At 49.5% G+C, this 24,152-nt stretch overlaps 13 protein-coding genes across 13 annotated transcripts; 6 read left to right on the top strand and 7 right to left on the bottom strand.

Annotated features, from left to right (window-relative positions):
• Nucleotides 1-49: 49 nt before the first annotated feature.
• Nucleotides 50-642, top strand: N7471_010008 (uncharacterized protein; the record flags this gene model as incomplete). Its single annotated transcript, XM_057282727.1, has 2 exons — nucleotides 50-281; nucleotides 335-642. The coding sequence occupies exons 1-2, from the start codon at nucleotides 191-193 to the stop codon at nucleotides 640-642; spliced, it is 399 nt and encodes a 132-aa protein (XP_057133610.1). The 5' UTR covers nucleotides 50-190.
• A 704-nt stretch (nucleotides 643-1,346) lies between these two features.
• Nucleotides 1,347-2,733, bottom strand: N7471_010007 (4-hydroxyphenylpyruvate dioxygenase family protein; the record flags this gene model as incomplete). Its single annotated transcript, XM_057282726.1, has 4 exons — nucleotides 1,347-1,481; nucleotides 1,538-1,895; nucleotides 1,957-2,016; nucleotides 2,072-2,733. The coding sequence occupies 4 exons, from the start codon at nucleotides 2,731-2,733 to the stop codon at nucleotides 1,347-1,349; spliced, it is 1,215 nt and encodes a 404-aa protein (XP_057133609.1).
• A 484-nt stretch (nucleotides 2,734-3,217) lies between these two features.
• Nucleotides 3,218-4,000, top strand: hmgX (the record flags this gene model as incomplete). Its single annotated transcript, XM_057282725.1, has 1 exon — nucleotides 3,218-4,000. One exon carries the CDS (start codon nucleotides 3,218-3,220, stop codon nucleotides 3,998-4,000), a length of 783 nt encoding a protein of 260 aa, XP_057133608.1.
• Nucleotides 4,001-4,171: 171 nt separating this feature from the next.
• hmgA (putative homogentisate 1,2-dioxygenase (HmgA)) lies at nucleotides 4,172-5,686 on the bottom strand (the record flags this gene model as incomplete). Its single annotated transcript, XM_057282724.1, has 4 exons — nucleotides 4,172-4,295; nucleotides 4,355-5,002; nucleotides 5,055-5,564; nucleotides 5,619-5,686. 4 exons carry the CDS (start codon nucleotides 5,684-5,686, stop codon nucleotides 4,172-4,174), a joined length of 1,350 nt encoding a protein of 449 aa, XP_057133607.1.
• Nucleotides 5,687-5,983: 297 nt separating this feature from the next.
• fahA (fumarylacetoacetate hydrolase FahA) lies at nucleotides 5,984-7,273 on the top strand (the record flags this gene model as incomplete). The annotated part of the gene is made up of 1 exon (XM_057282723.1): nucleotides 5,984-7,273. One exon carries the CDS (start codon nucleotides 5,984-5,986, stop codon nucleotides 7,271-7,273), a length of 1,290 nt encoding a protein of 429 aa, XP_057133606.1.
• Nucleotides 7,274-7,536: 263 nt separating this feature from the next.
• Nucleotides 7,537-8,217, bottom strand: maiA (maleylacetoacetate isomerase MaiA; the record flags this gene model as incomplete). The annotated part of the gene is made up of 1 exon (XM_057282722.1): nucleotides 7,537-8,217. One exon carries the CDS (start codon nucleotides 8,215-8,217, stop codon nucleotides 7,537-7,539), a length of 681 nt encoding a protein of 226 aa, XP_057133605.1.
• A 732-nt stretch (nucleotides 8,218-8,949) lies between these two features.
• Nucleotides 8,950-11,558, top strand: N7471_010002 (uncharacterized protein; the record flags this gene model as incomplete). The annotated part of the gene is made up of 3 exons (XM_057282721.1): nucleotides 8,950-9,157; nucleotides 9,221-9,848; nucleotides 9,902-11,558. 3 exons carry the CDS (start codon nucleotides 8,950-8,952, stop codon nucleotides 11,556-11,558), a joined length of 2,493 nt encoding a protein of 830 aa, XP_057133604.1.
• A 181-nt stretch (nucleotides 11,559-11,739) lies between these two features.
• Nucleotides 11,740-13,083, top strand: N7471_010001 (isoaspartyl peptidase/L-asparaginase; the record flags this gene model as incomplete). Its single annotated transcript, XM_057282720.1, has 1 exon — nucleotides 11,740-13,083. One exon carries the CDS (start codon nucleotides 11,740-11,742, stop codon nucleotides 13,081-13,083), a length of 1,344 nt encoding a protein of 447 aa, XP_057133603.1.
• Nucleotides 13,084-13,677: 594 nt separating this feature from the next.
• On the bottom strand, nucleotides 13,678-14,733 carry N7471_010000 (uncharacterized protein; the record flags this gene model as incomplete). The annotated part of the gene is made up of 1 exon (XM_057282719.1): nucleotides 13,678-14,733. One exon carries the CDS (start codon nucleotides 14,731-14,733, stop codon nucleotides 13,678-13,680), a length of 1,056 nt encoding a protein of 351 aa, XP_057133602.1.
• Nucleotides 14,734-15,315: 582 nt separating this feature from the next.
• On the top strand, nucleotides 15,316-18,093 carry N7471_009999 (putative C6 transcription factor; the record flags this gene model as incomplete). Its single annotated transcript, XM_057282718.1, has 7 exons — nucleotides 15,316-15,450; nucleotides 15,520-15,543; nucleotides 15,635-15,753; nucleotides 15,841-16,325; nucleotides 16,381-16,676; nucleotides 16,745-17,182; nucleotides 17,278-18,093. The coding sequence occupies 7 exons, from the start codon at nucleotides 15,316-15,318 to the stop codon at nucleotides 18,091-18,093; spliced, it is 2,313 nt and encodes a 770-aa protein (XP_057133601.1).
• A 264-nt stretch (nucleotides 18,094-18,357) lies between these two features.
• Nucleotides 18,358-20,102, bottom strand: N7471_009998 (cytochrome P450; the record flags this gene model as incomplete). The annotated part of the gene is made up of 3 exons (XM_057282717.1): nucleotides 18,358-19,512; nucleotides 19,573-19,845; nucleotides 19,899-20,102. The coding sequence occupies 3 exons, from the start codon at nucleotides 20,100-20,102 to the stop codon at nucleotides 18,358-18,360; spliced, it is 1,632 nt and encodes a 543-aa protein (XP_057133600.1).
• A 1,058-nt stretch (nucleotides 20,103-21,160) lies between these two features.
• N7471_009997 (uncharacterized protein) lies at nucleotides 21,161-22,256 on the bottom strand (the record flags this gene model as incomplete). The annotated part of the gene is made up of 2 exons (XM_057282716.1): nucleotides 21,161-21,840; nucleotides 21,905-22,256. The coding sequence occupies 2 exons, from the start codon at nucleotides 22,254-22,256 to the stop codon at nucleotides 21,161-21,163; spliced, it is 1,032 nt and encodes a 343-aa protein (XP_057133599.1).
• A 406-nt stretch (nucleotides 22,257-22,662) lies between these two features.
• N7471_009996 (uncharacterized protein) lies at nucleotides 22,663-23,001 on the bottom strand (the record flags this gene model as incomplete). The annotated part of the gene is made up of 1 exon (XM_057282715.1): nucleotides 22,663-23,001. The coding sequence occupies one exon, from the start codon at nucleotides 22,999-23,001 to the stop codon at nucleotides 22,663-22,665; it is 339 nt and encodes a 112-aa protein (XP_057133598.1).
• Nucleotides 23,002-24,152: the final 1,151 nt, after the last annotated feature.

Here is a 24,152-nt window from a genome sequence, read left to right as displayed (position 1 = left end):
CATAATAGTTTATTTCAATCTTAACAAAAGCTTCTTCCAACCTACGTAGCGGAAACCGAAACATAACATCATCAGTGTCTCATCCTCACCTGCCTTGGTTATCCATGAAAAAAAAAGTCACAATCCCATTCTTTCTTTTACTCGCCGGTTACCCGCACAACCAGACCCAGCGTCTACAAATACCCACAAAATGCTCACACCCATGATATCGGGGGCGCTAGAATCTGCCATCTGCGTTGCTATATGGGTGGTGTTACTGATAACCAGTGTTTCTGCTGGAGGTGTGTCTTCATCCCGATACGCCTGTCCCCTTTTCATTGCTAAAAACCCCAAGCCCTTGTGATACAGTGGTTGTCAGAAAATCCGGACCATGCAGCGACAAAGAACAAGTTGACGCAGACAAAGAAGAAGTGGTTCGATGATAAGAAACGTTTGCTCGCTGAGTCAAAGGCCATATTCGATCGGGAAGCATACTTGATAGAGCGTCTTCAACGAGAAGAGGACGAAATGGCCGAAGGCCTTATTGATCCTGCTGGTCTGGAGTTGATGAGCGTATTAAATGAAAACATGGATGAACATCGGTTTAAGATTCGACATAATTGGCGTCAGCTTGCAGACTTGCTGGATCGATACTGCGACTGAGGTTGGACTTCGAGTCAGTGAAAGATTACTGGATGACAGGATGGTAGGGGTTGCTTTTTTTTGGCTCTTAGTAATGGGGTTTAAGAAAGTGGTTAGAACAGTGAGTTGCTTTGGATTGCTCGGTTTATATAAAACAGTGTAGGTATTCGTTCTTCCAAGGTCCCAAATTGCTTCATTAAAATGGATCTTTTGACCTGTTATTTCCTCTAATGTATGTATAAATAGTCAGCCGGGAGACACTCAACCCAACACTTATGCGGTCTTCATCAAGGACAACCTCTTTGATAACTTGGGGTCAGCTCTACAAGGGGATCAGACCTCACGTCTGCTCTATATTCCTTACTGTAAGGGTTCAAACATGTAACACGTCACACACGTCACGTCTTCCATTTATAGCTCCCACGTAGCCCTAGATGGTTCGTCCTTCACAGCAGTTAAGAGCTTTTAGCTCAATACACATAACATCTTTCTTCTATGCTCCTATAGTACTCCTGCAAGCTACCTATTACCACTGGGAAGCCGGAGTGCACTGACGATACCATATCTCCCAAGTATAGAGTTGAGTTACAAAACTCGGCGGACCATGAGATGTTCAAAAATTGATATTAAGGAAAAGTTCCTAGTTCGCTAAATGGAAGATGCAAACTCTCAAAATGCAAGGGCTCATCAAGAAAATGCCGCACTATACTAATCTTTTTTAGTTCTTAGACCAAGTTACCGCGGAGTTCTTGCTCTCGTTCGATAGCCTCGAATAGTGACTTGAAATTGCCGGCTCCAAAGCCTTCGAAGTTGTGTCGCTGGATAATCTCAATGAACACAGTAGGCCGATCCATCATGTGCTATTTGACAGGTTAGTACAAATTCACGAATACTGGAGTCGTGAGTTTCCACATACCTTGGTGAAAAGCTGCAGCAGATAGCCACCCTCGTCGAAATCAATCAAAATGTCCAAGCTGCGGATGGTCTCGAAGCCTTCCTTAAGTACCAAGCCAGTCTGTTTCAAGCGGGCCTGCATATCCGTGTAATATGTCTCCGGAACCTTGATAAACTCGACACCACGTGCCTTGAGATTCGTGATATCACGGATGATGTCGTCGGTGTGAAGTGCAATATGTTGTACACCGGCACCGTTGTAGAAGTCCACGTATTCCTCGATCTGGGATTGCTTCTTGCCCTTTGCTGGCTCGTTGATGGGCATCTTGACGATCTCGTTGGGCGACGCCATGACGACACTACTCAAAGCCGAGAACTCACTATAATTATGATGTTAGTCATGGTGACCGTAGATCAGCTAGAGTTTGTTAGTACACTTACGTGGAGATTTCGTTGTCGTCGACGGACCAGAAACGGTGGAAGCCAAGAGCCTTTTCGTAGCTAATCGGTGGTATCAGTAAATGAGGCTCAATCAAACAATCTGGGCCAAACTCACTATTCACAGATCTTATCCATCTCATTCCAGTCCTGGTTTCCAACACAGTGATCGATACGCTTGAGATGCACACCAGGCAAGAACTGCAAAATGGGATCCTCATTGGCAGTCTCAGCACGGTATCCTGGAATAAAGGTACCGCGGTACTCGCTGCGCTCAATAAGGGTATGGGTGGTCTGCCCATAAGTCTGGATGGTAGCAGTCTTGACATGGCCACTCTTATCTTCAAGGACTTTAGGGTTAGAGACAGCCTTGGCGCCATTCTTCACAGCAGCAAAGAAGACAGAATCGACATCGTCAACCTCAAAGGCAACATCCTTGACTGCGTCACCGTGCTTCTCGAGGTGGTCATGGATCTCCTTTAGCTCGGCTTGTTCTTCGGGGTTGAAACGGTCGATTTGGTCAAGAGACCGCAGAGGGGAGGTCAGGATAAAGGTGATATCGCCGTTACGGATGACATGGGAGCAGATGTTGCGGCTGCCAGTCTCAAGACCCTTGTAGGCAATACGTTTGAAGCCCATGCGGGTGATATAGTAGCTTGCGGCTTGCTTGGCATTGCCAACGTACCAGTGGACATGGTCGTAACCGCGGTAGCTGGCCACTGAAGATGCCTCGTCGGCAACTGAGGGAGGAGGGCTATTGGAAATAGCTGAAGGGGCCATTTTGCTGAATCCTGTATGGTTTTGTGATGATATTGATATATAGAATGTAGAAGGATGGTAGTACAAGATGAGAGGCGATGATTTCTATTTATTTGAAATTCAGTCTACGCTTCCCTTTCTTTTAATCTTTTAAATAAGATCCTCCAGTAACCGCAATTTGTCTCGGCGGATATCTGTAACAATCCACTTTTTGTCGCTGACACTTGGACGCCTTTGTCATGCCTCCCGGGCGGGCGGCTATTTCAGGACCCTGAGATACCCGGAGATACCCGGACCCGCTGAGATCATCGTTAATATCCGGAGATGTTTCAATTTCATAGATTCGCAATCCTTGAGACATTTTTCGTTTCATTCTTGAGACATTCGGTTTTATTCTTGAGACATTTGGTTTCATTCTTCGATTATCGTGACTGCAGTGAGATCATTCTGAATTGAATCTGACAATATCCCCCAACTCCTCATCTCAACAACCACCAAATCCAAGATGACATCTATCACAACTGCTCGCCCATCATTGACATCTAATGATTCGGCTGTACTACAAGCTCTATTTGATGCCGAATCTTCCCCATCGTCAGGAGTCACCGTTGATCCATCGCTCGCTTCATGGCCATCATCTCTGAATATCTCCGAGACAGACTTGGCATCGCTCAAGCAGCGCGAAACAGACATCATCCGCAAGCTGCAATCAAACAAATCACCAAATATAGAGACAGTCCAGTCAGCACTGAACGACTTCGACACTCTCCTCACCCAACATCCAACATATCCCTCCGCATACACAAACCGAGCACAAACACTCCGCCTGTTGGTCGATCTGATCTACAGCACAGAAGCGGGTAATGATCAAAGCACCGATACCGAGGTAGCCGATGCTGCCCTTTTTGCGCCTAAAACCTCCCAGCTCTGCTCCCGCATCTTCTCTGATTTAGGCCAAGCAATAAACTTTGCCACACCCGCCTCACCCGCTGATGCGGTATCCACAACCCAGGCACGGTTATTGGCTGACGCACACACGCATCGGGGATACCTGCTTCTCAAAGCGGCTCGTGTGAAGAAGGCTGGCTCTGGTGATGACGAGGCGGGGCCAGAGCGTCTGCGCGGACTTTCGGCTGATCAGCTTGAAGAAATGGCTAGTCGGGATTTCTTCTTTGGGGGTCGTTATGGGAATAAGGTTGCACAGCAGCTTTCGGTGCAGACGAATCCTTATGCTAAGATGTGTGGGGCTATTGTTAAGGAGGCGATGAGGAAGGAGCTTGAAGGGTGAAGATCAAATATCATTGAGAAGTAATTTAATTCATAAAATTGAAATTGGAATAACGAAGCAATAATGAACAATAATTTTGATAGATTTGATTGAATTCTGGTATCTTGTTATGCTATAGAAATAAGAGAAAATGTGCAAATTTTCTCATCGCAGTGCCCAGCCAAACCAAGCTTAGGCCTTTTTGTTAGGGTTCACAAAGTGCCGCTTCAGAGGCTTCCAGCTGTGCTCGTTATATTCAGGCTGCACCTTCTGGCAAGTCTTAAGACCCCATTCCGAGACGCCGACCATATGAGCACTAAAGCATTGTCAACAATTATAACAAGTTTCGGGAATTATAGGGGAAATCGAACTAACCTTTCAAACATGAAAGCCATACTTCCATCACCAACCTTTTGAGGCTTCAGTTCAGCATTGCTAGCTCCCTCGAAAGCACCCGAGTCGGGACCATGTGCACTCATGACGTTGTGCAAACTAGCACCAGCAGGCCTGAAACCTCCACCAACCTTCGCATCGTAGTCCCCAGAAATCAATCCCATGAACTCCGACATGGTGTTACGGTGGTACCACGGTGGACGGAAAGTGCCCTCTGCGACGAGCCAGCGAGGAGGGAAGATAACAAAGTCAGCAACGGCGGTACCAACGTGGTCCGATGGAGCCGTCAGCACAGTGAATATAGAAGGGTCGGGGTGGTCGAATGAAATCGAACCGATAACATTGAATCGGCCGAGATCGTATTTGAAAGGGTAATAGTTGCCGTGCCAGGCGACAACATCGAAGGGGGTGTGGTTCTGTCTCGCGGCGAAGAGAGTGTTGTTGAATTTGCTGTAAAGCTTGTACTCGCTTTCCTCTTCGTCGTCAAAAGCGGCAACGGGGGCTTGGAAATCGCGTGCATTGGCCAGACAGTTGGATCCAATGGGGCCCAGCTCCGGGAGCTGGTAATGGCCCTGGTATAATTCACAGATGTATCCCCGCACAGGGCCGTCTGGGAGCGTCACTCGGTATCTGATGGAAGTGATTAGTTATTGATTACATATAGGATATGCAAGACACCCACCTGACACCGCGAGGGATAACACAGATCTCATTAGGTCGCAGAATAATGCGACCAAGCTCCGTCTGGATGTCCAGCACACCGTGCTGAGGCACAATTAGGAAGTCTCCGTCCGCGGAGTAGAAAGCTTCCTTGCCCATGTCCTTGCCCGCGGCATACATCAAAATGCCCAATCCTTGCTTTTGAGTCGGGTCTCCGGACCCTGCAATCAGGTGCAGTCCATGCACCCAGTCGACCTTCTCATCTAGATCGAAGGGATTCCATCGCAGCTGGTTAGGGATGTGGTGAAGCTTATGGGTCTCGGTTGTCATGCTCGTATGATACGAGTCGGCATCCTCCGCGGTGAAGTTCTCATGAGCTGCTGCGGGTAGAATTCGGTAAACCCATGTCTGCTTATTCTCATGGCGAGGTGCAGTGAATGCCGTTCCTGAGAGCTTCTCCGTGTAGAGCCCACATGGAGCTTTCTGCGGGGAATTTTGACCGATTGGCAGAGCTCCTTCGACGGCTTCGGTCCTGTTTACTCATGAATGGGTCTTCATCTATATTGGAAACTATGTGTATACTTACTCGTGGTACGAGTCGAAGCCTGTCTGGTACTTATAGGGATCGGGGTGGTTGAAATTAGTGACAGGCATATTGGTGATGTGTGATGTGGTTTCGATAATGCGGACCCTATCTTACATATAATCAAATACCCCCCGGGGCCAGATCAACCGAGGATCTCAGCTTTCAAAAGAAGCAAACTATGTGAGGTCACACCATTCCGCGGGAATTACCAGATTCCCGCGATTATCCTGCATTCCGCATCGGCTGAATGCGGGGGGTGGCGGACCAATTCCGCCCTACTTCGAGGGGCTAAACATCATAGTTTGGTAGTTAAGGCCCGTGAGCTCGCTTTCTCTTTCTCTAAACTTTTCAAACATTTACTCATCATGGCTTCGTGGCTTCAGATCCCCAAGAACTCGCCGTTCTCGCTCGCCAACATCCCGTTCGGCATCATCTCAACACAATCCGCATCAAAGGCCGCTGCGATTGCAATCGGTGATCATGCATTGAACTTGAGCGCATTTGCTTCATCTGGAGGCTTCTCACAGCTGCCAGCTATCGAGCAACACCTAGCCGTTTTCAGCCAGCCGACCCTGAATGACTTCGCTGCACTTGGTCGCCCTGTGCACCGACAAGTGCGCGAGTATCTACAAAATGTCTTCCGCGCCGACACAAAGTTCCCACAGGTCCTGAAGGACAATGCATCCCTCCAAAAATCAGCCTTGCTGCCCTTGTCCCAGGTCACCAATCACCTTCCCATGCAAATTGGCGACTACACTGATTTCTACGCTGGTCTGAACCACGCCTACAACATTGGTGTCCTCTTCCGTGGCCCAGACAATGCTCTCCAGCCTAACTATAAGCACCTGCCCGTTGCCTACCACGGCCGTGCTTCATCAGTTGTGACTTCAGGCACACCCCTCCACCGTCCCCAGGGTCAGATCCTGGTGAACCCCACCGCGGACCCCAAGGTACCTACCTTCTCTCCTTGCAAGAAGCTCGATATCGAGCTGGAGCTTGCTTGCTTCATCAGCAAGCCCAATGATCTCGGCAGGCCTGTCCCAATTGACGAGGCCGAGGACCACATTTTCGGTTTGGTTCTCATGAACGACTGGTCCGCCCGTGACATTCAGGCCTGGGAATACGTCCCTCTGGGCCCCTTCAACGCGAAGAACTTCGGTACCACCATCACCCCCTGGGTGGTTCTGATTGATGCGCTCGAGCCTTTCCGCGCTGCTGGTTTGGAACCTGCAAACCGCGAGTCTCTGCTCCCCTACCTGCGCGAGAAGCGCGCCGAGAGTGCCTACGAGATCCCCCTCGATGTCGAGGTCACAAACCCCGGTGGTCAGCCCACTATTATCTCTAAGAGCAACGCTCGCAACCTGCTGTACTCTTTCCCTCAGATGGTTGCTCATCACACCATCACAGGCTGCAACTTGCGCACCGGTGACTTGCTGGGATCGGGTACTATCTCTGGTAAAGAGGATAAGACTCAGGGTAGTTTCTTGGAACAAACCAACGGCAAGGTTCCTCTTAAGCTGGCGGATGGCTCTGAGCGTATGTTCGTTGAGGATGGTGACACTATTACTCTGCGCGGCATGGCTGGCACAGAAGGCAACTATGTCGGCTTCGGCGACTGTGTCGGCACTATTCTGCCCGCCGTTTCGCTGCAGTAAATAACTTAAAATGACCTGAAATCAAATTAAATGATCAATTTATGATGTTGCTTTTTCGGTTTTGTCTGATTCTACACTATAGGGCTTGGAATAAAATGTTCTCGGCCAGTTCTATCTAGCCAATACAACCAGGATAAAAGATTGCCTGCTATATTTTTTTTGGCAAGGTCTCATAAACGCCAGCCAGTATTACTAGTATGACGACGGAATATTTCAGGGATATTGACTGAGACTAGTCAACCCACTACTTACAGCGTTTTCAGCTACTCCTTAATACGAAACTCCTCGGGGGTATCACCCTGTGACCTCCAATGCCCCTTCTTAACAGCCTCCTCCATCTCCAAGTTCTTGACAATCTCATTCGTAACCGGGAACTGACCCAAGTCAACACCAAACCGCTGGGCTCCCCAGGCAGCAGGAATCAAGCACAAATCTGCAATGGTAATGGAATCTCCAACGCTAAACTTCCCGGCCGATTTCTTAACAACAGCCTCATAAGCCCTAAACCCATCCTCCATCAAATCCTTTGACCATTCAGCACGATCAGCACCCAGTACCCCAACCCGCTTCAGGATTCTGAGGTTTGTAACAGGCTGTATATCGCATGAGATAATGTCCGCCAGGGTGCGCACTAGAGCGCGGCTCTCTGGGTCCGAGACCGGGGGGAGCAGCGCGGGTCCTTGCTCTGGGAATGCTTCTGCGAGGTACTCAAGTGCGGCGAGAGACTGGGTGATTGTCACGGGTGCTTTGGATTCGCGCTGGATTACTAGAGCTGGCACTGTTCCTGAGGGGTTGATGGCCACATGGGCAGGGGAGGATTGCTCGCCCTTTAGGAGGTTCACATAGACGGATTTGAAAGGAATTTGTTTTAGATTCAGGGCTATCCGCAGTCTGGCGGAGCAGGAGGAACGGAAATAGGTGTAGAGAGTCACTGTGCCGGTCATTGTGGCTGAAGGGTTGTGTTGATATTCGATCTATGGGATATTGGGGTAGGAAGGTACGAAAAAGAGCCTAGACGGAAGAGGGTTGCTTATAAACCAAGCTACACAACGTACTACATTAACCTTGGGAAGTCACTTTCCCCGCGGATTTGGTGTTACCTTGCCCAAGTGGACTTCTTTGTTCATGTAACTAGACGTATTGGGTGCGGAATAAAATCCGTCATCTTGAAGCCGAGTCCAAGCGCTGTAGCTTGTACATTTCGGCTATGCCTCTCGGGGGATTTTATATTATTCTAATTTATTTGCCTAGAACATGGCCGATTCTACTTATAGCGTACATCGCACCCCCTAAATCGCATTAGAGCCTCGGTGGCTTGCAGCCTTGATATTCTGTGTGACATATATCTGCGATTTCTTCTTCTATTGGCTCCTCACTGTCCTAGGGGACAACATCCCCAATCAAATTCAGGATAAACTAGGATATGATTTCATTTAAAATAAATTCAACATACATTGGCACTATTTTGATTAGAAAAATTTTCACCTCTAGCTAAAGCTCCGATTCGAATACGGACACCTGAGAAGCTTGTGCGGGGCGGCCGACGGGTATCGCCGGCTAATAATCCTGGGACCGCATCTCTCTGTCTCCCTGCAATGATCCATCGCATCACCAAATATCCACAGAATCCACTTCAGCACCGAGATCCTGGCTAATTCGCCCAGAAACGGTTGAAGATGGATGGTGTCAGGTCATCCCGTCCGGAAAAGCCGTATCAACGCACCTACAAGGCGTGCATCCCTTGCCGGCAGCGGAAGGCCAAATGCGACCTAGGAACCGGCCCAGATGGCCTTCCGATCGGCCCACCATGTGCGCGCTGCCGAAGAGAACTAAGGGAGTGTGTGTTCCCCGAGAAACGGGCATGGGAAAGGTCCCGCAAACGAGGTACGCTAGAATCGAGTGCTTACTATATCTAAATTGGATGGTTTCTGAATGGTCAATCTCTAGCGCGATCACCAGGGAGCTATGAAACAGATGTATCACCCCGACACACCACACAACTTAAGACGACGTCGCCTGATGGCTCTGTTCTCGCACAAGGACTGAGCCAAACCCGGCATCATCCAAGTGAAGTAGCCAACTCAACACCCGAGAACAACTTTCATAAGGAGCCCAACTTTCAGTCGGGATGGCCATATCATCCGAATCAAGCGGGGTCTCATCGTGGCTCTCTCGATCACCCTTCCGTGGGGCCTTCACAAGTTGATCAGTCCTCTTCTCATACATATGAAAATAACAGACACCGATCGAATTCCACCCTCGCGAGCTCTATGATGCGCACTGTTGTTGCAAGTGGCAATGATGCGCTCAATATTCTCTTTGAGGCTGCAACGGCTCAAGAAGATAATAGTCCTGATAATAGTCCTGAATCACTAGCTGGGCCTCCATCGGCAGGTCCGAGTACTCTAGGTCGGACACCCGGAACCTACGATTCCGCGTTTGAGCCAGTGGCACGAGTAATACACCCTGTTAAGCTATCTGATGCCACCCAAGACACTCTCAATGTCTGGGAGGCTTGTCGGTTTGTCAAGATGGGGTGGTTCACTGCTAGGGAGGCTGTTACTTTTATTGATCAGTGTGTTCCCTTGCATTTTCCATGTCTGCCAAAGAAAAGCTAACCGGAAGTAGGTTCTATAAGAATATGTCCTGTTTATCTCCGATTCTAACTGATTTCTACGCCAACCATCGATATCATTACTGGCTGATTACTCGGGAGCCAGTTCTATGCTCCACCATTCTCATGATCTCTTCTCGCTATCACGTCCTTCCCGGAGCAGGGGGAGAGTCAAGGAATTTCTTTATCCACCACCGACTATGGTCACATTGCCAGAAACTTACGATGCGGCTAATATTTGGGCAAGAAAAATCTACAAAATCCAAGGTGCGGAGTCTTGGTACTGTGGAGGCACTTCTGTTGATGTCAGAATGGCATCCTCGCGCCCTGCATTTTCCGCCCGAGACGGATGGCTGGGACGATGATTTGATCCCAGCAGCCCCTAGGAACCATGAGAATAATGATTCAAGCTCAGCACCTGGCAGTCGCGGGGTAGAAGATATAATTGAACCAGCACGCCGATCTGACCAAATGTCCTGGATGTTGCTTGGGTGTGCGCTCTCTCTTGCACACGAGCTGGGCATATTCGAGACAGAAGGAAGCAGCTCTCCAGCCGACGAACCGGAATGGAGAGATCAGAAGGCAATTCGTTGGCAGCGCGTACAACGTCTGCTATACGTCTATATCAATCAACTGGCTTGGCGGATTGGATGCATGTCACCGATTCCTCAATCAATCAACCATGCTATTCTGGGCGGAAGGAAGCCGCAAGGACTGGGTCCACCGGGCAGCACGTGGTTGACGTTCATGGATTCGTGGATTGAGCTTACCAAGCTGGCCAAGTCTGTCACTGATATGTTCTTCCCCTCTGCGGCGTTTGCACGCCAGCAACTGCACAGTGGCCGATATGTTGGCCTTCTTGAGCATTTTCGACCTCTTCTCAACCAATGGAAAGACAAGTACCTACAGCCCCAGGTACTTGATAAAGCATTCTACAACGATCTATTCATCGAATACCACTTCGTCCGCGTCTACACCCATTCAGTGGGAATGCAAGCAGTAGTGGAGCGTGCTGTCGCAGAGAGCGACCCCAGCAACTTCGACGGAGTGCGACCCATGACCATCGACCCAACAGACTACGAATACATCCAAGAGGTAATTGATGGATGTGGCCAGATCTTGCAGAAAGTCACCCATCTAGCCGAAGCAGGGGCGCTGCGGTTCTCGCCAGTTCGAATCGTTCTTCGCATAACCAGTGCCTCGATCTTCTTGATGAAAGCGCTCAGCTTGGGCACACGGCAAGCCAAGCTCCAGGAATCAATTGAAATACTAGAGAAGAGCATCAAAGCACTCAAGTCAAATGCTCTGGATGATGTGCATCTGAGCACGCGCTATGCCGCGCTGCTAGACACGCATGTCTCGCGCTTGCGGCGTAACCTGCTTGCGTCGTCGAAAATCACGAAGAGTAGTGCAGAGACTACGCAAAGATCATCCATGGGGCCCCCTCCTTGGACAGATACTGGTGACCGGTCAAATCCCATGAGAACCCCTGTAGTGCAGGACCAAACACCGGAGCTGGGATTCATCCCGTCTTTGAACGATATTGGTGCAGATAACTGGCTTTCGCTACCATTTGATCCGTCGATGGCGCCGTTTGATATGAGCCACGGATCTCAATTTCCGATGTATGAAGGTGGAACATTGGACTTTATTTGGAATCTGCCATCTTGATGGAGTCAACTTTACCACCGAGTATTTGGTTATATAGCTTTGTACATAGTCCTGTATGACGCAATTACGCAATGTTGATAAAAGATGATACCCCAATTCGGACAATGTTACTCCGCCTTATATTTCCCCGCACCAAACACAACCAACGTCAGAATTCCAACCAGCGCAATTACCCAGCAATATGACGAAACCAGCCTCATTCAAACCTACCTTAATCATTCACGGCGGCGCCGGCAACATTCAACGCTCCAAACTACCCCCAGACCTCTACGCCGCCCATAACGCCTCCCTCCAATCCTATCTCCGCTCAACACACACCCTCCTCAAAAATGGCAGCACAGCACTGGACGCAGCCGTCCACGCCGTCTCCCTCCTTGAAGATGACCCTCTCTTCAACTGCGGCCGCGGCAGCGTCTTCACAACAGCCGGCACAATCGAAATGGAAGCCTCAGTAATGGTGACATCCGTGCACCAGTACGACGCAACACAACCAGGCGCAATTAAACGCGGCGCAGGCGTGATGGGCGTCCGTAATGTGCGTCATCCCATTCGTCTCGCGCGCGAGTCGCTCCTCAGATCGGGTGTCGCCGCTGATGGAACTCCCGCAGATGACGGAGGGAGTATGCATTCTCAGCTGGTTAGTCCGTATGTTGAGACACTTGCTCGGGATTGGGGGCTGGAGTTCTGTCCCGATGAGTGGTTCTTCACACAGAAGAGGTGGGATGAGCATATGAGGGGTTTGAAGGGGGAAGAGGAGCCTGTGTTCTTGAGTCAGGGGACTGTCGGTTGTGTGTGTCTTGATCAGTGGGGGAATCTGGCTGTTGCCACTAGTACCGGTGGTTTAACGAATAAGCTGCCCGGGAGAATTGGCGATACGCCTACCTTGGGGGCTGGGTTCTGGGCTGAGGCTTGGGATGAGATCGTGTCAGGTGGTGGCGAGGCAGCGCCAGAAGATTCCGGGGTCGGTGGCTTGCTACGCGACGCGAGGAATTGGCTGGGGGATTGCATGCCGTCGTTCTTGCGAGATCAGGCCTCACCTATTTCCTCGTCCCTTTCGGGTGATAGTTCCTCCCGGGAGCTGGACTTGGGGTCCGAGAAGGCTTGTCATTCTTATCAATCATCTGCTCCATACTCTCATCGGCGGGCTGTTGCGGTCTCTGGGACTGGGAATGGAGACTCGTTTCTTCGGGTTGCGGCTGCGCGCACGACTGCTGCAATGCTACGGTTTTCTTCGCCCGGCAAATTCCCTTCTAGCCTTGCAGATGCAGTGACGGCTGTTTCTGGACCTGGTGGTGAACTTCAACGTTCCGCCGGCTCCAGGTGGGCTAAGACCGGTGAGGGTGAAGGGGGTATCATCGGTATAGAGGCAGAGCTTACTGTAAATGGGGCATCGGATGTCAAACTACATCGGGGTAAGGTTGTATTCGACTTTAATTGTGGTGGTATGTGGCGTGCTTGGGTAGAGGAGGACGCTTCTGGTAACGAAGTTGAGAGGATTATGGTCTTTCGAAAGCAATATCAATAGAATAAAGTCCCTCCAGTTGAGCTCACTGGTACTTTACATATCAAGATTATATCTTCTGCAATTGGTCTCAACTGTCTCCACAAGTGTATTTGGAAGTATAAAAAATGCTATACAATACCGAAAGATGTTTAGTCAGGACCACACCTAGTTCCTACACCGGGAAGTATGCCTGTGTGAAAGTATCGGCAGACATTTTTGGCTGTACATGTCGAATCGGACAAATAAGTACAATGCTATGTTATATAGTGTCAGGAAAGTAGAGGCGAAGAAACGTAGACCAGCTTCTAGTTGCGGTTCTATTTTTTTACTAGCTGCTTTGTTGTGCATATAATTTATGTGCTGATTGAGAGAGACCAAATGTTGTCTACCCTGCCAAGGTTCATATGACCCATAACTATGTATATTATCTTCGGAGGGAATGGCCATTGGAAATTTCGTCTTATATTTGTTGGAGAATGTCACCCGACTAAAAGGTCTACGCGCAGGAGTCGGGGATCTTTCGAGCAATTTCAACATTATTAGCTGTAAATGATTCGTGACATCAGCAAATGGTGTCTCTCGCGGGACAACAAAATTTGTCGGTGTAGTGAAACATTATAGCTGTGGCTGCAGCATGGACAGAAAGAAGTCGGCGACGCGGTGGAAAGATTCCTTAGGTGCCCAGGGCGGCATAGCATTCGACCTCGGGTCCAGATCCGGGAAGTATTTGACCAATGAGAAACACATCATGTCAAGGTCACTTGGTCCCTCCCCCCTTCGCATGCACGGGAATGAAAACACATAGACGAAGACCCCATGAACATCTGCATTAGCGAGGAGATCGAGCTGTGTGCCGACATAATCGGCCTGCTCCCGCTCGCTCCGGGTCGGGACGACGCCGCCTTCGAAAACGCCGCTGCCGTCTGGATTTGTGCTCTTGAGAAGCATAAAGCCGCCGCCACCGCGCTCGGCCGCTCCCTCATAGGCGCAGCAACCCACCTCCATAACGACAAGAGGCTTGCCGAACCTGTGACGCTCGAGGCCCGCGACATATTCCTCCTTGGTTTCCCCTTGGCGATAGTAGTCGATACCAACGATGTCGAAGATGTCCCAGTCTACGACTTCCCAGGTGCCGGCCGAATATGTCAGCGGCCCACCAAACCTGGCGCGAACCACCTTAGCCAAAGACCGCAGGACTTTGTTTAATTCCACGGACTTCTCACGTAAGACTTGGGGAACATCTCTCGGCATATGACCGCCAGGGAACTGAGCGACAAGCCACATTAGACGCTCATAGAAAGATTCGCCAGGAAAGACCCCTTTGCTGAAGATCGTATACTCACAGCCGGCAACAAAAACCAAATCGACACCTTCGTTCCGCAGTCGCTCGGCCGTCTCCGCAGCGTCTTCAAGGTAAGCGCACGTCTCGTCAACACCCACGTTCATCTTCCACGGGTTGAAAAAGACCGTGAGCCCCATCGAGCGAGCAGCCCGTGCAGCAGATTCTAGTCGATGGATCTCCTCGCCCTCGATCCGCACAGCATTGGCGTGCATGTCGTTGGCGATGATACGCATGTCGAACTCTACCAGGATGGGATCGAATGGTTCGACCGAAAATCCATCGTCCCCAAACTTCAATCCGACATCATAGACAACGCCGCGATATTTCATGGCTTCTTTCTTCCAACTTTTGATGGAACTGGCTCCGTTAGGGTTGCAATACATGGAAATTCAAGAAGGAGGAAGGGGATTTGCTCACGTAAAGGGAAGAATTTAGGGAGAAAGGAGAGAGGAAGGACTCCGCCAACGACCTGCTAGAATAACTTGATATGCTGGAAGACTGCTACTCTAAAGACTTTCCATTGCCAATGCCGGGAATCTGCGATTTATATCTCAATTATCATTGAGGACCCCACAATGTATAAATCCCTCATCCGGGAATCGTGTACTCTGTGAGGCGAAACTAATAGCAGGCAAGTGTAGGGTTTCATGAGGGTATGGAGCGATGTTGATAGCAAGGCGGACGCCAGGACTCCACAGTCCGGCAGGTCCACGGGTGACTGTAGGCTGTCTATGCGGGCTTCGGAGTCTTGGCGTTCCGTGCATCCGTAAAGGCTCGGTCATTTCTTCTTGCACTTTCGAGTACTCGGTTCTCCTGGACTCCCCGTCTCCTTCAACTCAGGATCTCAGTATTCGGCTTCCAGCCCGTCTTCCGGCATCACTTTGGCGGCCCTTACGGACATTTTTGTAATAATGTCATGCGGGAGGAGCCCCACCGACCGGGCGCCAAGGGAAGATGATATCCACGCTCATGTGCTAGAAGAGGACTTAATTTCACAATGGAATGGTCGTGAGGAGAATGAGATTACGGCAACCGAGAAGGTAGCTGTATGGGCTCCCCATTGCTTCGGTTATATTTAACCTTGCATGATGATTGAATGTTGACAATAGCTACAGTGTGATCGTTGCCGTAAGCGAAAGGTGTGTTTCTACAATTAGCGAGATTGCACCCAGATGTGTAGGCCCAGCAGCGCAAGGTTGCTGCTGACTTTTCGTTTTTCTTGTCCTACAGACCAAATGTGATCGCGTCAACCCGTGTTCGCAATGCACCAAGACGGAATCGCAATGCACCTACCTGCTAGGCCAGAAAGCCAAAATAAAGCGGCAACGGGTCCTCATCTCGAGTGTATAGTAAGTTCGTATCGCGCATCCAACTCTGTGGCTTTATACTCAAGTCTATTCATAAAGTCACTAAATCACCAATTTGGACATCGGCAGCGAGAGTAGAATGGAGCACATTTCGAACAAAATTGACGACCTCAGCGAGTTGATGAGGCAGCTCAGTTATGAGCGGTCCAGTAACAGTGGCATTGCAACTTCAGCTGGATTGCAACCGCCATCACATTCCTCGCTTCAGTCTAATGAGTCGCGAGTCGCTAGCAGCGATAGCAAAACAGGCGCCAGAGGACGCCACCAGTGTTTAGATGAAGCTGGAGGCATCGAATCCACGTTGTTTGCCCATGTCATCTTCGCAACCAAGTTTCTTCAAAATGCCGTGGCGAATGACCCGTACTCCAACGTTGCTGCCGAAATGACCTCGGTGCTGGATGGCCTGCGGAGCACGGTCAACGTTCAGAAGCAGCATAATGAGACACTGGAAGGTTCACCTCCATTCTCGAAGACGCTTCCTCCAGGTCTTAGTTCCAGGGATCTGCCTATACCTTCCATGGACCGAATCCTGGCATGCTTAAGAATCGCACACGGTTCGTACGCTTTATTTGTCGATTAAATTGCGACTTTTCACTAACTCTCCAGAAGAGCGGTCGCCCAATCAGGTCTATTGGCCGTTCGAGTTTGGATCTCTGGGCGATTTCACCCAATACGTCATCAAGGCCTGCTCACCCGGACCAGTAACGGATACGGAGCTGATAATTGTCCACTATGGTCTTGATTGGCTCTTCACTGAGTGCTCGAGTGCCCCTGGAGATGATATTGTCAAGCAGGAGTACGAGGCGCAAGCACTCATCTGCAGCGACAGCCTCGAAACGATCCTATCCAACCTCTCCTTCCACGTCACTACGAATATAGTCTCTGTTTGTGCTATGTATATGGCTGTATGTTCATCCCTTAAATATTCACCATTTTGGTTTTGTGTCTAAATTCCCAATGACAAATCAAACAGACTATTTACTGCCTCAAACATGGCAAACCCTTTGCGGCGTGGACGTTTATTTCTAAGGCTTCACTCATGGCTCAGGCCCTTGGGTTTCATAGCAAGGTTGTTATGACAGCCGAACCAGCAGAAGAAGCACAGCGGAAAATACGATTGTTCTGGGCGCTCTATGCCCTGGAGAAAGCAGTGTCGTTACGTCTCGGTAGGTCCTCCACTATTCGAGACCATGACATCACGGTTCCACGGCTGCTCCTCGACCGCAAGATGACTTCCCTACTACATAACAGGTTGCCCGACTGGACCGATGTGGCCAGCCTCTACGGACGAGTATATGACAATATATATAGCCCGAATGCGCTAGCGCAGCCAGCCTCCATTCGGGAGTCTCGTACCAGAGCTGTGGCTGCTGAGCTCGAGAGAATAATGGCTGCGAGAGTGGAGTTCTATGTAAGCTGTTCCCTTCCGCCTTTTCCATGCATGTCCGTGGATAGGAAGCCAAAACCAGATCGCTACTTTCACGCTCGGGCTAATGCTGTGCCCAGAAACGGCCAAATCAGTGGACTAGCCATGTGGCACATCCTGGGCCGAGTAGATTTATCATACATGCTAACAGAGCTATTGAGTACTCTATCTCGGCCTCCATCTATAGAGGGATTCCGTCGGGGGAATCTTCAAGCTTGGCGCCTTGTCCAGAATGTCTCTCAGCTGCGAGAGCCAGCCTTAAAGAGACAGAAGTGTGCATCAGCATGCTCGCAGACGCGGCGTTGTGGTCTCCCAGCCTCGACCTATGGGTCAACGAAGTCATTTTGTTAGCGCCGTTCATGCCATTTTTAATCCTGTTCTGCAACATCATTGAGACATCCAACTCGTCTGACTTGGATCACCTACAACAATTGGTTGACAGCCTGCAGTCGATGTCACTATCTCCTCGTTATTCCGCCTGCAGTAAGCAACTACGAATTTTGAAGGCCCTGTATGACGTTGCCGCGAAGTACGTCGAGGCCAAAGCAAAAGTACAGTCAGGGGACATGATTAACGGTCACCTTCCCGACCTGGACATGGAAACGTACCTGAATGGCCACACTGGTTGGTTTGGTGCTGATTCGCACTCCCCTTTGTTATTCGAGGCACCGGATACTTGGTCACTAGACCAGGCCCAAAAGCCTGCGGCAGCTTCTTCTGACCAAGGTCAGCAAGGCATGAACCAAACATCAAGCTTTCAGCCAAGAGTGACCCTTTCGGCGACGCAACCCCAGATACATGATGACTTCATCATGGAGCTGGATACTCCAGGGATCCAGCTGGGAAGTTGGTTCCACCAAACTCATCAGATGATGAGGCTTCTGGATGATTCTTGAAGATTGTCTGTGCTTATTATTCCTGGAAGCGAAGATTTGCCAGGCATTATCCAGTGTATATGTAGGGGCCGAGGAGTTTACAGCATTTCCAACACTCATAGCCGAATTATATATATCCATGTAAATCAAATGTCAAGCCCAGTAGACACTACAACACTCTGATAGCTCGCTCGCCTTGAACGATGTGAACACGAAACCACCCAAACGACCAGCAATATATACAGCAAAGACCACACAAAACCAACAGGCACATCTGATTCGGATCTACCACCCCTCCAATGGCGTAAGCAAGGCAAGTACCCCATCTTTAGGTGAAACAGTAGCCCCCTCCCGAATCTCTAACTTAGCATCAGGAAACTTGAACTCCATGTGAAACCGACCAACAGTAGCAGCAATCAAGCAAGCAAGCTCCGACTTTGCAAAGCCCTGACCAATGCAACTGCGTGGGCCATGCAAGAAAGTCAAAAAGGCATAATTACTAACCGCACCGCCAGTGTTAGCCTTACCGGGACCCATAAAGCGGTCTGGGTTGAACTCGTTCGCGTCTGGTCCCCACAGCTCTTCCATATGGTTGATCATTTGCGGAGAGATTGTAAATAGCGTATCCTTGGGAATATGCGCGTTGGCGATAGTTGTGTCACGAGCCGCCTTGCGTACGGTCGTCGGCACAGAGGGGTGGAAGCGGAGCACCTCGTTGCACACTGCGTTTAGGTAGGGCAGATTATCAATTGCGGCTGCAGAAATTGGAGTCGGATCGTCGAGCGAGGGCAGATTGGCGCGAATTTCATCCCGCAGACGAGTTTGGACGTTGGGGTTCTTGCAGAGTGCGTAAACGGCCCACTGTAGGGCTGAGGCGGTTGTCTCATGGCCTGCGCCTAGGAAGGTCATGGATTGGTCGACGAGGTTTTCTTCGTCGAAAGTGCCGCTGCTTAGTGCAACGGAGATGATGTCAATGCCGGTTTCGGCTTTGGGGTCTTCCATCTTTGCCTTCTTCTGTCGGATCATCTGCCGTGCGACGTTGCGGATGACCTCGCCACTGTCCTTGATATCTTGGTTGCGTTTTGTTGGTAATGAGTGGATCCATGTTGGGTTACCGAATAGCATACTTATCACGAAAAGGATTTTCATGATGAGGGGTGGCGTGGACATGATTTTGCGGTAGGATTGGTTGAGGGTGTTCTCAGGGTCACGGAGGGAGTCGAAATCATGGTCCATACCAGCGACGCCGATGATGTCCAAGGTTGCTCGACTCGCCCAGTTACTGATTTGGACGGTGTTGTCGTTATTCCCATTGGTCTTTCTGCTTTGCAAGTCTTCCTCAATCAGCTTGACCATTTCTACACTCTTGTCCCAAAAGACGGGGTAGAGGTTCTTGATGTGGCGATAGGCAAAGGCTGGTAGGAGATTCTTGCGTTGGATCTAGTGGAGATATTGTAAGTCCGAATTCATGTAGAGTGGCATTTGAAGGGCCATATTTACCTTATGTTCTTCACCTTCAGCAAGTAGGACTCCATCACCTGTAACACGCCGCAAGCTCTGTCGAACCAATTCGGGTTTTTCAAAATCGTAAGCTTTCGTAACAAGCAGCTCACCCAATGCTTTAGGGCTTGTCAAAGCTACCCTTTCGAGGTTTGCGACCATATAGTACCGGAGGAGATCTTGATTGGGCCTGTTCTTGGCCCACTCCCTTAGCTGCGGATGGGGGGTCTCAAGCCAGAAACTCGGAGAATTGCCGGTGAGCCAGCTTCGATCCTAGATAATATTAAGTACATTCATCGAATCCATAGGAATGAGGGCTGGCCTACCGGAGGTGAATAAATGTGTTTCAATGGAGTGAAGTAGTCAGGATACAACACAAGCTGATAAACAATCTTGGACGCAATAATGATCCCGAAAAGGACAGCAAACGTCGCAATCCTGGAATTGAGGATAGCATACTCCGGCTTGAGGTATATTCCGGCAGCGAGGCCGAAATAGAGAATGGTGAAGCTGTCGGTGATGCGCCCCATTGCTAAATCTTTCCTGAGGATCGGGGAAAAACAGATGTAAGTTGACAGCTCAAATTCCACATAGAGCAGAGAGGATTAGAGAAGATGTTCTTGGGTATCAAACACTTTCTCAGTTTCAATTAGTTCCCCAGTAGCACTAATTAAGAGCCGTAGACGAGATGACAAAGTGCTTGGCTCTCGTTGGTCCAGTTAGATCCGAATCCTATACGGAGTAGGTTCAGTCTCAGAGATAGCAATGCACACTCGAGAAAACGCGGATGACTTTCGCAGAGCTGAGATGAGTTGATTCGATAAAATCCACAATAGATGGTTGCCTAGGAGTGACATATGTTAGACATATGACAAGTGCGGACCTCGGGAGACTGCAAACAGATAAAACGCATAACGCAAGCAATAACAACTATGCAAAAATGGAAAGATCCATGGACATGTCGAACTAGTTATACAGATATGATAACCCGGGAACTTAGTATATTGACCTGCATATATGATATTTACATTATTCAAGGGTTAGTTTGCATTCTGATTCCCTTAGAGCTCCCGAACACCTGGGGTGCACCCACCTGGGCACCCGTGGACCTCCAGGGCTGTGTTGTGATTACGTCATTAGATCTGCCCCATGCAAGCGGGTCCCCCCAAATGATTCCAAGGTTCCTCTCTTCCTAGGTCCCACCCGAGTATCATCTACCTTGACAACAGAATGGACTCCTCGTCAGACAGCGATGGCCATGTCGAGGAGTCGTTTGATTATTTTACCCTAATTTCCAATAGAAATCAGAGATCCGGTCCACAATGAATAGACCGGAGACGTCCAATGGATGGGTGCACGCAAGGGGCATTATCTGCGTACGTCAACATGTTAATATCAACCGAGACCTGATTACACCTTTGCTACAAATACGAAGAAAGACGTCATTTACTCGAAGCTATAACGCGCATACCCTGTAGCCCACCAAAGGAAATATTATTATAACACGAAGAACGGGAATATGTATAGCCAAGCCGCACCCGCTCCAATCGAAACTCGACAACAACATCATCAAAAATCACACTCTGGCTCAGACATCCGCCGACCCTACAATTCTATCATACTCACCAACCGTATGCTGCCAAACCTTCTGCCCCATCCCCTGCTCACGCAGTCCAGCCAACAACCTCACAACCTTAGGCCCAGCATGCTCTCCACTCCAGTGAATACTGTAAACCCCACTCCCAGCCTTCCCATCCGTCCCACTAGCAACCTCAACCCCCTCCGACAAAGGCACACCCGAGGAATCTTCTACCGCAGCATCCAAGCGGAGACGGGGAGGATACTTAGCACTCGTCGCGAAGAAAAGATGTCTCTCCCCGGACTCCCGAATCGGGATATAGACTAAAGGCCCAATAACCATAAGCACAATAGTCATAAGCCAGGTCAGAAGCGTATTCGACTCGCGTCCAATCCCCGTCTTCACTGCGCCGGGGTAATCGTTAATAAACGTCACTTCTGGCGCTTGCTCAGCCAATGTTTCCAGAGCCATATCAGTCATGGACACAAGGTGTCCACGTATCTTTAGCATGGACATCGTCTTCCCTTGGAAGTCGGTTGTGTCAATGGGACCTTCATGACCACCGGCTAGGACGCTGACGACGCGCCGTAGACCCCTTGCTTGTTTGAGATTGGGGAGGAGGTTGATGATGAATCGTGTTCGTGCGTAGTACCCAGTTGCAGTCATGATATGGAGGCCTTCGGATGTATCTGTTTTTGTATCATGAGCAACAATATCTTTTCCTTGTAGGTGATGTGAGAATGTCCTACCCACCTTCCCCGGAACGAATTGTTCCACAGCTAAGGAAGAGGATGTTGATACTCTTTTCCTTACTATGAAGCTCGCGACAGACCGCGTCGACATTTTGAATTAGACTGACGTCCGCTTTGATGAAGGTGAATTCTCCTTCTGGGTTCAGCTGTCGGCATTCGGCTGTGATGCGGGCTGCGGCTTCTTGTGAGCGGCCGATGAAGTATGCGCGGGGAGATCGGGCTGAGCGCGCGAACTCTTTTAGGGCTGCTTCGCCGATGCCGCTTGTTGCGCCTACGAAGACTGCCACGAGGCCTGCTGGGAGTGTATTGGCGATTTGGGCATTTGAGGACTGGACATCTGATAGAGAGACCATTTTGGATGTTGGCGAATGAAGCGTCTGCGGTCGATTATAGAGGTTACTTGGAGTTACGATCCCATCTATTTATATTGAAGGGATCGTATTGTGCTACGTTCTTGTTCGGTGTATCTATAGACCGTCTCGGACGGACGACGGACTTAAGCCGCACAAGACGGAGGAATGAACCCCCCTGGTAATTGAACCATAGAATACGAAGAAAACTTTCGTTTATCTCTCGTATTTAATTGAAGCGTGGACATCTAATTGTGCCGCATTTTATTCTAAATAGAACAAGAATAGTCGGTCGCTTATCCGGCCTAGACGTTCAGGTGTCTTACAAATTGTGTAATTCGCAACAGATTCCGGAATACCTCCCTAGGAGCGGATGAAAATGATTCATATAGTCCCACCCTAGAATAACTCATACATTATTTTGGATCTTGCGATAGTCAGGCAGAGCCCATTTCACCATGCATTCCGACTCGAGAATTTGCTTGGTAGTAGGACGATCCTCGGGTTTGAATGAGAGCATATGCCGTAACATGTCGAAGAAAGCGTCTCCCTCCCCTGCATCAAACGACGGGATCCCCTTAGCTCGCCTAGGCTGTTCCACGCTATCTTCAAACCGATCATCCCAAGATCGGAAATATTCACGGTTTATTGGCTTACCATCCTCGGTAAATTTATACTGTCGCGCCTCCCACTTGCTCCACCATTTAGGTGGTAAAATATCAAGAGTATCAATATGCTCACAGGTCATGTCGTCCTCCGTTGAGAGAAACCCTTCAAACAACGGCCGTTGAGCGATGATAGACCATATCGTACAGGCGAGAGTCCAGATGGATAACGAGGGGGGCGCGAGATTCGTATTTTAGTTCTTTTGACGGTGAAAAGGCTTCACCGAAGTCTATAAGCAGGATCCTAGTTTCTGCAAGTGTGATTTTCTCACTTACTTCCCCTAGCCATATGGGAATAATGCCGTGGGAAGGGGCACTAGGAGGAAGCGGATTACCATCTAGACGAACAACTGGGTCTAGCTCCGGTGCTCCATATTTCTCATTATCATAGCAACGTAGTAAACATGTTTGCTATTTGGGCCGTGAATGGCGAACCTATCTAGAATGGAAGGGACCATATTCATTCCTGGAGTGTTGACTGGAGAACAAGCAGGAACAGTGGGAGCGGATATAATGTCCCCTTCCCTTTGGGTTCGAGTTTGCTACGCAAACTTTCAGTACAACGTATTTATTGGATTGTCTATCACGGGCCAGCCATGTAGTTGAATAAGACCCATGTCCCAGCTTATGAACAACTCGATATCGACCGTGAAAGTGATCCCCGATTCGTATAGGGTGCTAGCCCCCTAGTCGATAGTTCTCAAGTTTTTCGACTCCCTTAAGAGGCTCGTAGAGGAAATGTGTGTTAATATCGTCACCGGTCTCCGTTGACTTGAATGTAGTGAGAGTGAACGCGTAGCGGGGTTGGTTGTGACGAAGAAGTGGCATTCGCACCTTACGAAGAATAGGATAGTCAACTTGGGAACGTAAATCACGCGGGCGCAACAACCGAGTGGACAATGATATCAATTTAGTTATCGTGGTATCATGTGGAAAAGTTGAGCCAAAAGAAGTTCGATAAAAGAGATGAAGATATTTCACTAGTGTGAGTTATGTGGTCGGCGCGAGATGAATGCTGGTGAGATGTAACGCGACACGCGCTAGGACAGCTTGGGGGGTTGGGTGCCGTCTGATCGGGGGTTGGCTGCCGATCTGGGGGTTAGGGGTTAGGGGGGCTTGGGTTGGGGTGAAGTATGAAACGCGGGCTTGTTCTCGATATGTGGGGTCAGACATGCTATTGTCAAGTATTTTCAACGGAATGCGTATGAACAAGTAAATGAAGCAGAAACAACTG

Source organism: Penicillium samsonianum (genome assembly GCF_028829775.1).
Source record: "Penicillium samsonianum strain IBT 33392 chromosome Unknown utg000005l_segment0_segment0, whole genome shotgun sequence".
NCBI classification, from domain to species: domain Eukaryota; kingdom Fungi; phylum Ascomycota; class Eurotiomycetes; order Eurotiales; family Aspergillaceae; genus Penicillium; species Penicillium samsonianum.
The sequence above is the reverse complement of the archived record's forward strand: the minus strand, read 5'-3'. Positions and strand labels throughout refer to the sequence as shown.